Here is a 14,021-nt window from a genome sequence, read left to right on the forward strand (position 1 = left end):
CCGCTTAAGTGTGTCACACCGGTTAAGTGTGTCACACGCTTAAGAAGGAAGCGTGTGTTGCGCCCGAAATGTCGTGATTTAATTCATTTTAATTTTTTTACCTACGTGACTTTACCGAAAAAAAACAAAAAGTATTAATCCTTTCAGTCACGAAAACTTCAAATCTAGAATCTCTTCTGGAAAGTCACGGTGGCATTCGACAGCAGGACGGGGTGCTGCTGTCGAATGCCCGTTGCTCGTTCGGGCCCATCGGTAGCTCACGTGACGCATTCACAATCTCATCGGCGTTTCTTTCATAACCTCCCCCCCTCCCCCTCCAGGGTGTCCCTGGGATTGACGGCCGAGATGGAACCCCTGGCATGCCCGGGATGAAGGTAAAATGATCTCACTGGAAATCACGCTCTTGCAAACATCACCAGCACGTCACCTCCTAACGTACCAAGAACATTCTAATCGCGATCATTACGATTACCACTACAGCATTCAAAGCCACTTTCGTTTACCCGTTCCACAACCCCCATGTATATTACAATTGCGCGGGTGGTAGTTTTTTTTGCGGTCACGCCATGCCCAGTTTATCGTTATCGTCACCATCGTCATCATCATCACAGCCATAGCGGTGCGGATGTAGTCTGCGTGCGTGTGGTGACACCATCTCTGTGCTTGCTGCTCAGGGAGAGCCCGGAAAGCCGGGAATCCCAGGAGATGCAGGGCCACAGGGCCTGCCCGTGAGTTCTGTTCACACACGCATCACGCACACACACACATGCATCACGCACACACACACACACATGCACCACACACACACACACATGCACCACGCACACACACACATGCACCACGCACACACATGCATGCACCACGCACACACACACATGCACCACGCACACACACATGCACCACGCATACACACATGTACCACGCATACACACACATGCACCAGAGAAGCAGAGTACAGCATACACAAATCACAATTGTGTATGTGGTGGTGAGATGTTAACTCCCTCGCCTGGTATGAAGGAGGTTGTGGGTTCGATCCCGACCCTGATGCCTGTATATTTGCATTTTTCTCCGGGTACTCCGGTTTTCCCCTCCACATTTATAATCAACATGCGCTTAGAGTATTTGGCTGCTATAAATTTCCACGTGATAAACCACTTCATTGCGCTATCATTTGTGGCCAGATCGCTTCTGAAAAAGACCTATATAGCTCAGTCGGCCTTACCTGGTAAAATAAAAAAATAGTTTAACATAATGCGACCAGGTAAAGTTTCCCGCAGCGCTGCTGCTTTTCAAACACTCCTCTCTGTGAGTCTTGGGCATTAACACTGAACCTTAAGATTAATAAATGTGCCTTAGTCTGGCTCTACGAGCCTCACCCATGCACCATTAGAACGATACAACTCTTAAAGGTGCCTCAGTCTGCTTGTCTAAGTCTCGAGCATTAACAATCACCAAAACTAATCCTAAATATGCCTTAGCCAGCCTTTATAAGCCTCAGGCATTCATACGGGTCTCTAAGATGCATAAATGTGCCTTAAGTCTGGCTCTCGGAGCATCAGTCAGGAACAATGAACTCTACGAATCCCAAATGTGTTTTAGTTTCAGTCTCTGCGCTCTGAGCTTGAATGGCCAAATAAGCTATACATCAATTTCTCACATAAGTTTGCTGTTCCAAAAAACATCAGTTACTTGTCTCTGCAAAATGTCACGCGAAATAATACATTTATTTTATTGTTGTGTTTGTTGTTGAATAATGCGTCGCTGCTTTTCTTCACGATTCTTCGTTCAGGGGTCACCTGGGCAGCCAGGCCTGAAAGGAGAGGTGGGAGACAAGGTACGGAAATTCAAGAAACCGCATGGACTCCCACCTATAACAGCGCTGTTTGTTGACAACGGCCGCCATTGGGATCTGTGCTCAGCAATTGCGATATGTGACAGTGATGTTAACATTCAGTGCATACCGTAGAGGTACTGTTAGCCTCCTCCAAACTGAGAAGCAAACTAAAGATGAAAAAGTTGCTTGGAAACTTGTCCAGAGGTGGAGATGATGGTTAGATTTGAAGTCAGTTGGAGGGATAGTAGTAGAGATCAGTTGTGGTTAGTTAGGTGCAAGGCCGTAGCCATGGAGTCAACATTGGGGGGGACCAAATCTTCCAGGGGATCTGGAGGTCCCCCCCTAGAAAAAAAATCTAAATTTGAAAACGAATTTGCTGCCATTTCCTACCTAAAATATTAAAAAATTCACTAACACATAGGATGGACTTTTTATTTATTTTTTAAAATGTCTAATAGTGTATTGTATTACATTGCTCTGTTTTTTTATTTTTTTACCTTTTCTTGTTTCATTGTATGTAATGGCAGAGATTAGGGATTAATAAAGTACAACCATAACCACAATCATATGAACAGAAATCTATTTTATAGCAATATATTGGGGGGGGGGGACATTTTAATTACGGCCAAGGATAGGTGTGCTAATAATTTCGCCGATTCGTTATTCTAGCCCCTGCTGTTTTCAACGCACAGAATGGACCGTGTTTGCAGGCTTGTGTCACCGTTAGGCGGCACAAAAGGAGACCCTTGTGGACACAGGCTGCTGTACGAATCCACACTGCGTTGTATCAGACCCTGTTGTGTCTTTCCCATCCACCCAGGGGGACAGAGGGCTCCCCGGGCAAGTCGGGATGCCGGGTCTTCCTGGCAAGAAGGTAAGAGCACCTTGCAGAGACATCTCAACACTAGGTGAATGTATGTTGAACTTCTTTTGCACCGTACGTGGCCGACTGAGCTAGTCGGAGGGCTTCTGCAGAGGGTCCCTCGCAGTGGCGTAGTATGGCAAGAGCCTTGGTGCAAGAAATGCAATGGGGTGGTGGGGGTGGGGAACTGTCCCATTCCTCCCCCGATCTCTTTGTAGCCAGGAGCCTGGGCCCCTCTGGCCCATAGGCCCCAGTGCAGTTGAACTGCCTCCACTCTCCATAGCTACGCCACTGGACCATATAAACCAGGGGTGGGGAATCATTTGGTGTGGCCCTGCCAAGGCAATCGCAGGCGGGACTCGAAATTCAATAAATCTAGGGGTAAACCTGGAAAAGCAGTTGCGAGTAGCAACATCATCAATACCAGCTAACATCACACGCCTCGCCAAAGAGAAGCAGCTCCAGCCATCTCATTAGGGGTGAGTTAATTAAATGTTCGACCAAATATAACGGGCTAATTTTTAAGTTGATCATTTTGTATGGCCCGCGAATGATGTTATAAATTTCCATATGGCCCTTGGCAGAAAAAAGGTTCCCCACCCCTGAAAGAAAGAGACAATTAGAAACGAAGAATAAACAGGGAAATATATAAAGACAACAAGAGATGACGACAGTGTCAGACAGCTAGACATACAGAGGGCCAGGGACACGAAGATATGAGAAAGGAGGCACAATGAGAGATCGATGGAGAGGGATACATGGAGACACACGAGAGTGACACTAAAGAAAAAGAGACATGAAGGCGGACCTGGGGAGTTACATATAGAAGAAAACAGAGGAGAGAGAGAGAGAGACACCACACACACACAGAGGGAGACAAAGACTCGGGTTGCCCGGCTTGGTGACCAAAATAAACACGGTGTAATTTTAACATTAACAGGTGACTGTTAAGGCAACGATGTTACATTCCACTCGTGTGACCATCAATCACAACAAATTTGCCCAATCAGCGCATGCATTTTTCACGTTTTTTTGTGTTCGGTGCAAAAACAAAAAAATACATTATGTTAACGAGAACCATAACAAGCCACAGGGACCCCGACCGCATGGACCTTACTGCACCTGCAGTAAAACTAGAGGAGTAATGGGCAGATTAAAAAAAAAACTTTTTGTTTTGTTACCATTTTCCATATAATAACAAAACAAAACCGCTCTAGAGCATTTCACTGCAAACCTAAGGGGCAGGGAGGAAGCTCACCACCAAACGTGGAGCCCATTCACTATCTCTCCTCCAGTGAGCATTGATTCTTAAGAGCATTCATTAGGGCATTTAGGCACTGCCTCCCGCCCTCCCTTCCTTTTTTTGTTCTTCTACAGGGGTGTCAGAGCCAGGGTTGTAGGATGTATTTAAACGGTTTATTTAAACATGCGGTTTAAGGCAGGTTTCCCCTGTACCGTAATTCGTAACGTTTGTTGTGCTGGTGTCAATCTCCTTGCATGTCCTCTGTGTCGTGCACCTGATATATCGTTTTGTTATTAAAATACTTTTGAGAAAGAAAAAAACAAAACTCCGCAAACAAAAAAAACTCGGCCACATTCGAATGCCAAGATATTTCACGTGCGGATTAAAGCATTGCTCACAAACAAATTGCATTTCGCTCAAATTTCATTCATATTTCACTCAGCCCTGGGACTGTGGAAAAGCACGCAGGCTGTAATGGATAAATAAATAAATAATATGGGCGTGGCCATATGGTTCAAAGGTCGGGGAGTGCTGAGTCCGACACCGTTGAGGAACCTGAGTTCGACTCCAGGTTTCAGCCGCCTGTGATGAAACTGGGATCTCAAGTGCAGCGAGGTGATAGTGTCGAATTGGTTTTTTTTCATCACCAAGTTGCACCGACCAGCATGGTGAAGTATGGTTAAAACACCTCCCCATAACTGACATTCATTCATTTGGGGATTTTAGAATAGCAGGAATTTTTTTTATATCAAATTTTTATCTTCGGGTTTGCGATAGCTTTACGCTATAAGAATGGCGCGAATACCAAATGTACTCAATCATTATTATTAATTACGAAAAGAATGAGTAAATGTATATGTGTGTGTGCATAATAGAGGTTTTTGGGTTAGATCGCGTAAATACAAATGTGTCGTTAAACCCGCCACCACCCGACACATCCACATAGTGAGGTAGTTCACGAAAACAAAACGTGCCAATTCGAAACCAGTTCAGCACACCGGTGTGTTGAACTTCGAAACCAGTTCAGCACACCGGTGTGTTGGAGAACGTGCCGGGTGGTGGCAGGTTCAACGACAAATTTATGTTGACGCCATCTAACCCAAAAACCTAATTTATGGATAATATTGGTCGTGAAAGCCTCTTCCGTGTTAATGTGTGTGTGTGTCTGCGCAGGTGATTGTTCTCACACGAGTGTGGGACGTTCTCTCTTCCAGGGTGAATCGGGACCCCCTGGGGAGCTGGGACCAGTGGGACTGCGTGGACCGGAGGTAAGGCGAACCCCCACACGAACCCCAAACCAAACACCTTGTGTCGTTACAGTTATCGCTCGCTACTTCAGTGTTCCTCACATCAGCGTGAGGGCCGCCACACCGCCTGCTAGGGGTGTTGTCACGTGTTGTGTATTGTCGGGGGGGCCGCACGTCAGGGGCCACACTGAAGGCCACCAGGGCCCACCGGTGGCCCGTGGGCCTTGCAATGAAGAACACGGCTCTACTTGAACATCGGCCATACGAAGAAGGAGAAGAAGGTATAGCCACAGATGAAGTGAGATGTGCCTACTGCTGGCGTGAGACTGGAGGGGTGGCATTACTACGCAGCACCCCACACGACTCTGTAGTCTACAGCCTTTAGTCTTATTTTGGTGTTGCGGGTCTTTTGTGTTTTTTTCGTGTGATTTTCCGTATTGTAAAATAACATTTAAAAAATGAACTCTTAATTCATATTTTAGTTATTCCTGTCAGGACACCGAACCAGCACATCTGAGAGCCCAGGTTAAAGTCCGGATGTCATCCACCCATCGATTAAATTGGATTCCCAAGTGTAGCCAATTGATGATGTCCTCAACCCGACCACCAATGCCTACACACACAAGAAAAACCCATCGTTTTAAGATAGTTGTTTTACTCAATTCATAAAATTTCTCCTCTGCGGGAGAAAAAATGTTGAGTTTGATTTTGCTATGTGATAAATATGCGTGTGTAAATGTGTACCACCTGGTGTAGGGGAAATTGAAGGGACCTAAAAAGTAGTTCTGTGATGTCATCTTTAGGAGCCCGTTGTCTAACACAGGCTGATGCTTTGCATCACATGGAAATTAATTTGTCGCTTTAGATGATGGCTACAGCACAAATTTAATTCAATCGTTTGACATTTTATTTTTATCGCTCAACCCCAACAAAATGTTTATGCTCTCCTAAATATTTTAATAATATTTTCACCTATTCTTTGGGTCTTTCGGTAAAGCCACGTATATAGAAAATAAAATATAAAATAATAGCAATATCACGACGTTTCGATCGCAACACAAGCAATCGTCATCATGCATTTAGATGGCTTCCCTCCTGTAGACAAGTTGAGGAGGAGGCTGTCACCCAAACCTCGGTGGCTCTCTCGTCTACGGAGAAAACGCCAGGATAACAATAATAATAATTGACGTTTGTAAGGTACATTTAATCCGTAGATCCCAATGAATGGACGCTGTGTGCTTGGGAGGATCGGTGTCTATGGCCACCGTTTCATGAAATGAAAAGAGTTGGGGTGGGGGGGGGCGAGAAGTAGGAAAGTTGGGTGGGTGTGGGGTTTTCAGGGCAGGATGGCGGGCAAAGTGGCTGGGTTGGTTAAAAAGAGAACCGCACACACATGCCACCTCCCATTACGAAGGCACACAGCTCCAGAGGGCTTTGTTGATCCAAATAATCGCAAGGCTCGTTTTAATTTGCGATGCCCTCAACATCTATCCGTTCCTACGGGATTCGGCTTCGTGGCTCCGCCTAGAACGTCTCGATCTCAGGTCCAAATGGGGCACTTTGTTTCTCGGCAAAACATCAGCCACCGTTGTGTGCGTCGTTGCAAATCGATTTTTCTTGGTCCCCGTGCGCACTCGAGGTTTCATTTCGTTCAATTCAGTTAGCTCTTTGTGCCCACGCCGAATTAAACTAAACACCGCGAGAGTCGAAGCCGGTCCGTAACTGTAAAAGATCCTTGACGTGGAAATCCCACCAGAAAGTTACCCCCCCCCCACCCACCCTTCCATTCCCAGCTCCCTTTTCAAGCGCAGGTTCAGAAAGAAACTGCAAGTCATCGAAAAAATATCCGTTCAACAGCGGAGCCCTCGAGGTGAAATAGTTTCGCTGCGTGTGAGAGCCTTCTGTTTTCCAGGGAAGAAAATAACGCAAAAAAAGAATCTAACATAGCCATTTCTGTGACCAGTCACAAGCAAATCACTCAGCTATTTCAATGCTAAATTATATGCTAATTCCTTTATCAAGGCGCTCTGTTTCTTCTCACACAGCTTAAAGGTCGCGGTCTGAGCTTGGCTGTGTTCGCTCCAGCGCTGTCCTCCAGACAGTCTCGTCCCTTCACCTGATGAAGGCCGCTTGTGTTGTGGCCGAAACGTCGTGAGAATTTAATTGCGTTATTTTATTTTATCAATTTATTATTTTATTCTCATTCTACGTGACTTTACCGAAAGAACCAAAGAAGAAGAATCCCTCGGTGAAGTTGGGCCTCACCCCGACCGTTTCACATGCTGGTTACCTTGACACAAAAGGCCGGTAACGTGACCTCCCCCCTTCCCCTCCAAAACAGGCAGCTGACCCAGAAAAGAGATCCAGGGTTTTTTTTGTAACCCATTTCCTAATTAAGTATTTCATTTCTTCACAAGCTCAGCTGCCTCGACCCCCACTACTGCCTCTCCCTAGAGGTCACCTCCCCCTGGGGAGGAATTTATTAGAGAGGAATACTCAGTCAAGGTAACCTTTTAAATACTATGCACCCCACCCCCTCCCCCTCCTTGTGTAAGTGGGGTTTCTCCTGGCACTGCTTTTCTCCGACATTCCATTTATTAGGCATATAACAATTTACCTGCTCAGAACTGCGATGAATTGTCACGATCTGAAGTCGTGATTTTAACTTTGTCCACTTCGTCCCCCCCCCACCCCATCTCATTTTGCATCGACTTAACACGTGGGATTTCACGGCCAATATTGCGATAAAAATTATGAATATTTTTGGAAAGCATCGAGTGAAACGTCGCGTACCTAATTGCTACATTTGGTTGTGAGAAATTGCTCTTTAGGCTCACCGTTGAGCTAAACCAATAACAATTGGCGCGTTAAACGCTCGCACACGGGGGACAGTTTGGCCACGGCGTTTTGTATCGTCGCTCCCGCCTTTAGCCAAAAATGTAACATTGGCCTCTCATTTGCACGTATCATCCATAAAATATGAACAATAAAATCACATAGACACAGAAATCGATGCAGGAATCGCAAGTAAGCATCAATTTCAATCGATTAACCGATGCATCGTTATATGACGAATCAAAAGTACGCGCCAAGGTATTGGGCACACATCCAAAGCCGGAGTCTCCTAAGAAATGTGACTCGGAGGAGGCTTTCCTGGATCAAATCAAAGAGATATATATATTTTTACAAACACACAGACTTGTAACACGCACAGTCTTTGTTCACTCTCTGAGAAAGATAATTATTCAGAGCCACAGACAGCCCCAGGTGAGTTGGAAGGCAGCCAGAACCGGCCGCCAACAAATTGCCCGACCTCCGTGGCCCTATCCCGGGATGTTTGGGCCAACTCCACGAATGAGTGTTTATACGCTCGTCAAATAAGTGTGCAAACATCACCGGCTGACGGTGGCAGAGTGGTAACGCTCGTGTCTCACATCAAGCATGGCCCAACTCAGGCACCTTTTATGTGTGGAGTTTGTGTGTTTCTCCCCCTGTTCATCGCGGGTTTCCTCCAATAGCAAAGACTGGCACTGGCTAAAATATCTCAGTGTTGAAAAATTGCCTTCAAATTACTGAATTGGGATCACACATCGCCGCCCCATACTGCGAAAAACTTGGCAGGACCCTCCTGAAAAATTATCTTGAGCGAGGCTTTTCTGGGTAAACAAGCATAATAATAATAATACAAAATTAATAATAACACTACATCTAAAGAAAAGAACCCAGTCTCCCTCGACCCCGTCTGCCCTGCACCGGTTTCATCTCCGTAGCCATTCTCATTTGATTTTCCTTGCCTTGGGAGCCCAGATAGTCTCACGTCACGATGGTGAGATGTTAACTACCTTCCCTGGTACACACAAGGTCGTGGGTTCGACCCTGACCCGGACACCTGTATATTTGGAGTTTGCGTGTCTCTCCCCGTGGTCGCATTAATTTTTTTCTCCGGGTCCTCCGGTTTTTCCCTCCTCATGTCGAAACGCGCATTTGAAGTTATTTGACTGCTATAAATTTCCACGTGACAATATGCCACTTCGTAGAGCCATTTTTTTGTGGCCAGGTCACTTTTGAAAAAAGAGCTATACATCTCAGTGGACCTTCCCTGGTAAAAAATAAATAGTTTTATACTTTTTAGTTTTCATATTCATTGCCTCAGGAGCCCAGCCAGTCTCACGGCTCATTTTAAATTCACCTCCCCCCCCCCCCACGCCTTGCAGCCTTCCACTGAGAGAAACAAAGCAGGAAGTATTTATAACAAACCCTGCCATTGTAGTCACTCTCTGGGCTGTGTATAGGAGCGCAACCTGTGGAATGATTTTTTTTATTAGTGGGGGTTTTTGTTTGTTCATTGGCCCTTTCCAGTTTGTAATTCAAGACTTTGCTGCCGACTTACACAGCCTCACTCTCAAAGCGTTTCTCAGCTTGGCTCTGACCCCCAACCCGAATGAAACGATCACCCTCCACACTACACGCGGTGCAGCGCGCTTGTCCACCGCCTGATGAGAGGCCGTTATGCATCCCTCACGATCCCGAGGTGCAACAATCCGGCACCTGCGCACAGGGAGCCCTCCGTTGTTCCTTATCAGAAGAAGAAAAATGTATCATACAATGGTTCCGTTTATTTATGCAGGAAAGCCTCACCGAGTCCCCAGGATCACTTTCAAGAGGGTCCTACCCTTGGATGTCTGGCGAGTTCTCTACGGAGTGGTCTTCGTGTGGCAGGCAAATGGAAAGTCCGGAGAAAATCAACGTGTTCTTTTTTCTCACCATCAAATAAATCTACTGTATTTGATTGATATATTTTTTACACGTAATACGCTTAATCGTAACTAATATTCCAAACGTATTTATATCGCATTTAGTCGTATAGAGGAATCGAACTCATGTTGCCAGATTCATAGTGCAGTGCGCTCACCACCGTGCCACCCTTACAGTAGTTAAGAGCATTATTATTATTATTATTTCAAACTGCAATGAGTTGCCAGACAGTATTCGCTCACTCTCGTAGAGAGCTCACTCAGAGGTGTGAGGAACGACAGGCGAGCGGGAAGGCTGCAGCCATGCAATGAGCCGGCACCAACAATCGGCCAATCAATGATTGTTTTAGTGGCCAATCAATGAGTGTTATGATCGTTGTAGTGTGAGGCATTAGTCCATGGAGCAAGTTGTCGAGGCAAAAAGTAAGAATTCGAACCGCATCGCAAACGTGGCAGATAACATGAGACTTTCCTCCCTGTCGGTGAACGCATGGCCTTTCTTTGAGAAATCATCACGGAACACAAACCAAAGGGGTGTGGAGTGGTGGCTCAGTCATTCACCGAGATGCGCTACAAAACCCCGCGTCTTCAGTTCAATTCCTGGCCACGGCTAGAACATCAGTGGTGACTGAGGGTCCTGGACCCTCCTTCACTTCACCAGGCTACGATGACCAGCATGATGAAGTATGGTCAACGAATCCCTATGTGGCTGTGCATGGCGTGGAGAAGCCACCATCCAGTAATTGATTGGCAAAGTGCAAACAAATGTATGTTTTGACTCAACTAAATGAAATTAAGCTTGTTAGCTGTTGGTAAGAATTTCACAGCCAGCTGGCCCTAGGTGGCCTCTCCAAGTAGGGGGGGGGGAAAAACTCAATACAACTTTGTGGTTAATAGGAAAAATGTGCGTGTGTTTTTGTGGTCTTAAACACTTGGCCACATAGTCGCAGCAGAGGGCAGCAGATTTTTTGTGTGAATTCACCATTTTTTCTCTTGAAGTCTTTTACAGTGGAATTCCTTTTCCCACTGGTTTGCGGGACTGTTGGGTTTGAGAAAACGAGCCTCGCTGTGCATGCGGTCTCATTAAAATTGGAAAGTTGGCAGGAGATTTCAGTTTGTTTCTTGTTTCTGCACGTTGGCTACTGCCCCCGAAACACGCAAACTCGACCGGTCGCTTCTGTAATGATGTTTAAGCGCCGTTACAACCGATTCCGTCGCCGACACTTGGAAAATATGTAGCGATGCAAGAGGGATAGAGAAAAAAATTAAAAAAATGTAAACGGCGCAACGGTTCACGTGGCTTTATTATGGAGCGACGACAGGCTTACTGTCCCAACTGGTTAGACGGGGTCGATCCCCCCCCCCCCCCCCCCCCCCCCGCTGTACGTTTCACCAAATTCTTACATCTCAGAACCACAGGGCAGCACAGCCGCTACGAACCATCCGCCCGTCACAACCCGCGGAAGGGCCTGCCTGACTGACGGCTGATTTGGACTGGAAGCCAGCGTGGAATGAAAGCGGGCGCAGTCCGATACGATCTCGGAGTCACCCCCTGCTGCCCGATGGCTCAGGTGCCGGTTCCAATTCGCTGCGTTTAGGATTGAGAGCTGCGGGGGAGCCACGGGGTCAACGGCATCGTGTTTAGGCGGCAGCCGCTGGGGGCAGTGGGGAAAGGGAAGAAGGGAGGGGGAGCTGCGTGCAAATTTGGGTAGACGCACAAATTTTATGTTGCTGAATTTACCTTTATCCTCCCGTTTCCTGGCTCTCCCACCGTTGGCCTCGCCGAGTCATCACCGATGCAGGCGTCTCCACTTTCGAAGCCTCCCTGCAACGTACCGACCTGCTTCCCCCCCTCCCCCCCGGTGGCAGAGAAAACTAGCAGCGGTAGCGCGGAAGAGTCAAGCTGGGAAACAGGATGCGAGGTGGAGCTGTTAATTTGATGGAGAGCTTTAAGGCCGCTTCCTCGGGGGTGCTGCGGTCACGTCCACCACGTGCGCGTTCGCACGACGCCGACCGATCCCGGGGAGGAGGCGCAGTAGACCTTGGCCACTGCTTCAGTGGGTGCATGCACGTGAAGCGAGATTGCGTAGCGGTGGCGTGAGAGCAGAGGGAAAGTACGACTTTGTTATAAAAGAGCACGCACGCTCTACAGTCTATAGCCTGGCTGCTAAGTGATAATTGTCTGTAATGTCGTGCAGCGTATTAGTTACCACTGGACACTGTAATCAGTGACTGGATGACAATTTATCTGGGAGTCTTTTTTTTGTCTCTTTCCCATGTTTGTTCCAATTGTGCTGTTGGGTGTCATGTCCAATCGGAGCTCTTGCAGAGCAATAAATCACCCGGTGCTTCGACAGTGACCCACAGTAACAGATTTTATAGAAACTATACTTCTGAAATCCCTTCGTGACCATTTTAATTCACAAACACTCAAATGCACTTTCCCTCAAGGCCTGCTGCAGCGGACAAATGTTTATCGCATGGCAGCAAAACCGATATTTAATTTACTTCTCAAAGTGGGAATCATCAATATGAAGTGGAAAAGCTAATTTAATTAAGGAACCATTGGTGACAGGGATGAGACCACCAACACACTTCACTTGATAAACCAATCTTGATTTCAAGTTTTCGTGATTGCAGGAATCCATACTCTTTGGTTCTTTCGGTAAAGTGACGTAGGTAGAAAATTAATAGATCGCGACGTTTCGATCGCAACACAAGCAATCGTCATCAGGTGAGACAACACAGCAGGAGAACTGCTGAGGCGATCGAAATTTCGTGATCTATTAATTTTATATCTACGTGACTTTACCGAAAAAAACAAAGAGTGTTGACAAACCAACATAATCATTAGGTGGCTGAAACCTTGGATTCGAACCCAGAATCTCAGCGGTGCTAGGTGACAGCTGCGACCTCTGGGCCAATTAAAAACGGGGAAACTTTGTTTTGTGGGGGTACGTTTTTCAAGGTCTTCCAAAGCCAACCGTCATGAAAAAAATAACCGTAGTGGAATCACCTGCCTGGACTCAAGATTTTGACTCCGCTGCTACTGCTATTCTTCCTGCACCAATCCTGAATCTACACAGCATTAGAATCGACACCACTTAGAAGTCCAACAACTGCAGTGAATCGTGGTTAAAAAAAAGATGTATTCGATCAAAATGAAATTCTCTTCACCCCACCCACGCTGACCAGCGTGGTGAAGCATGATCAAACAACATGGCCGACGCGACTTGGGAAAGCCTTCATCCAGTAGCGGACCGACAAAAGGCCGTGAATTATTATTGTTATTCCAATTGTAAAATAAAAAACGTATATTTTCAAAATTTCAAATGACTTGCAGTTGACCCATAATGCATTATGCAACAGGTATGACTTGTTCAAGTGGAATAAAATTCACTTTATTTTCATCCTCTCTCATATGAAACACGTGTTTGAGTTTCCACAGCAGTCTTAAACCGCCACGAAATGCCATCGTGTTTTTTACGAAACCAGCCGTCATAATTGAAAAACAAAAATGCACACACAATAGAGCCCTTTTAAAGCTACATACTACAGACATCCTGTCCCGTTATTAACGGCGTCTGTATCTCAACACGCTTTGAAATTGGTCGTCAGGCGAACATTAGGCTTGCCCCGATGATTGCTCAACTCTTTTTTTTGTACTTTTCTTTCGACGGCCCCTGTCACTGTGGCTCGAGGAAACAGTTACCGCCTTGACCCCCCCCCGCCTTACCCCACCCACGCCCTCCCCCACACCGCCCCAACGACAGCCAATCTCGTGGCCAAAATACACAAACACGTTACCCTCAGGGGTGTCCGCACGATGGAGCAGGAACCGCACTCATGGATGTTTCAGAGTCACAATTGCTGAAACAATTTTTTGTTTGTTTCTAAACAATAAAATAAAAATCCTCAGTTACAGTAAAGGGGGGCAAAGTAAAGGTGCAGTTATTTTCTCTTTTGCCACCCACTGGCAGGGGCTCTAAAAGGCCAAAAAGAGTCCCTCAAGAGTGTATTTAGCCTACTCTTCTATGCGGGCTAGATATTTCGGAACAGGTGGGAAATACCCAAACTT

General features: G+C 46.4%; 1 protein-coding gene across 1 annotated transcript in view; it reads left to right on the top strand.

Annotated features, from left to right (window-relative positions):
- COL9A1 (collagen type IX alpha 1 chain) overlaps window positions 1–14,021 on the top strand; it is a 60,767-nt gene that overhangs the window by 34,685 nt on the left and 12,061 nt on the right. Inside the window, exons 18-22 of the mRNA XM_032961416.2 lie at window positions 321–374; window positions 675–728; window positions 1,793–1,837; window positions 2,658–2,711; window positions 5,157–5,210. Of these exons, the coding sequence (XP_032817307.1) occupies window positions 321–374; window positions 675–728; window positions 1,793–1,837; window positions 2,658–2,711; window positions 5,157–5,210 (261 nt within the window). The remainder of the gene's footprint in view (window positions 1–320; window positions 375–674; window positions 729–1,792; window positions 1,838–2,657; window positions 2,712–5,156; window positions 5,211–14,021) is intronic.

The sequence above is a fragment of the Petromyzon marinus genome, chromosome 27, assembly GCF_048934315.1.
Source record: "Petromyzon marinus isolate PM22_M1 ecotype Great Lakes invasive population chromosome 27, UKy_Petmar_22M1.pri1.0, whole genome shotgun sequence".
Lineage (NCBI taxonomy): Eukaryota > Metazoa > Chordata > Hyperoartia > Petromyzontiformes > Petromyzontidae > Petromyzon > Petromyzon marinus.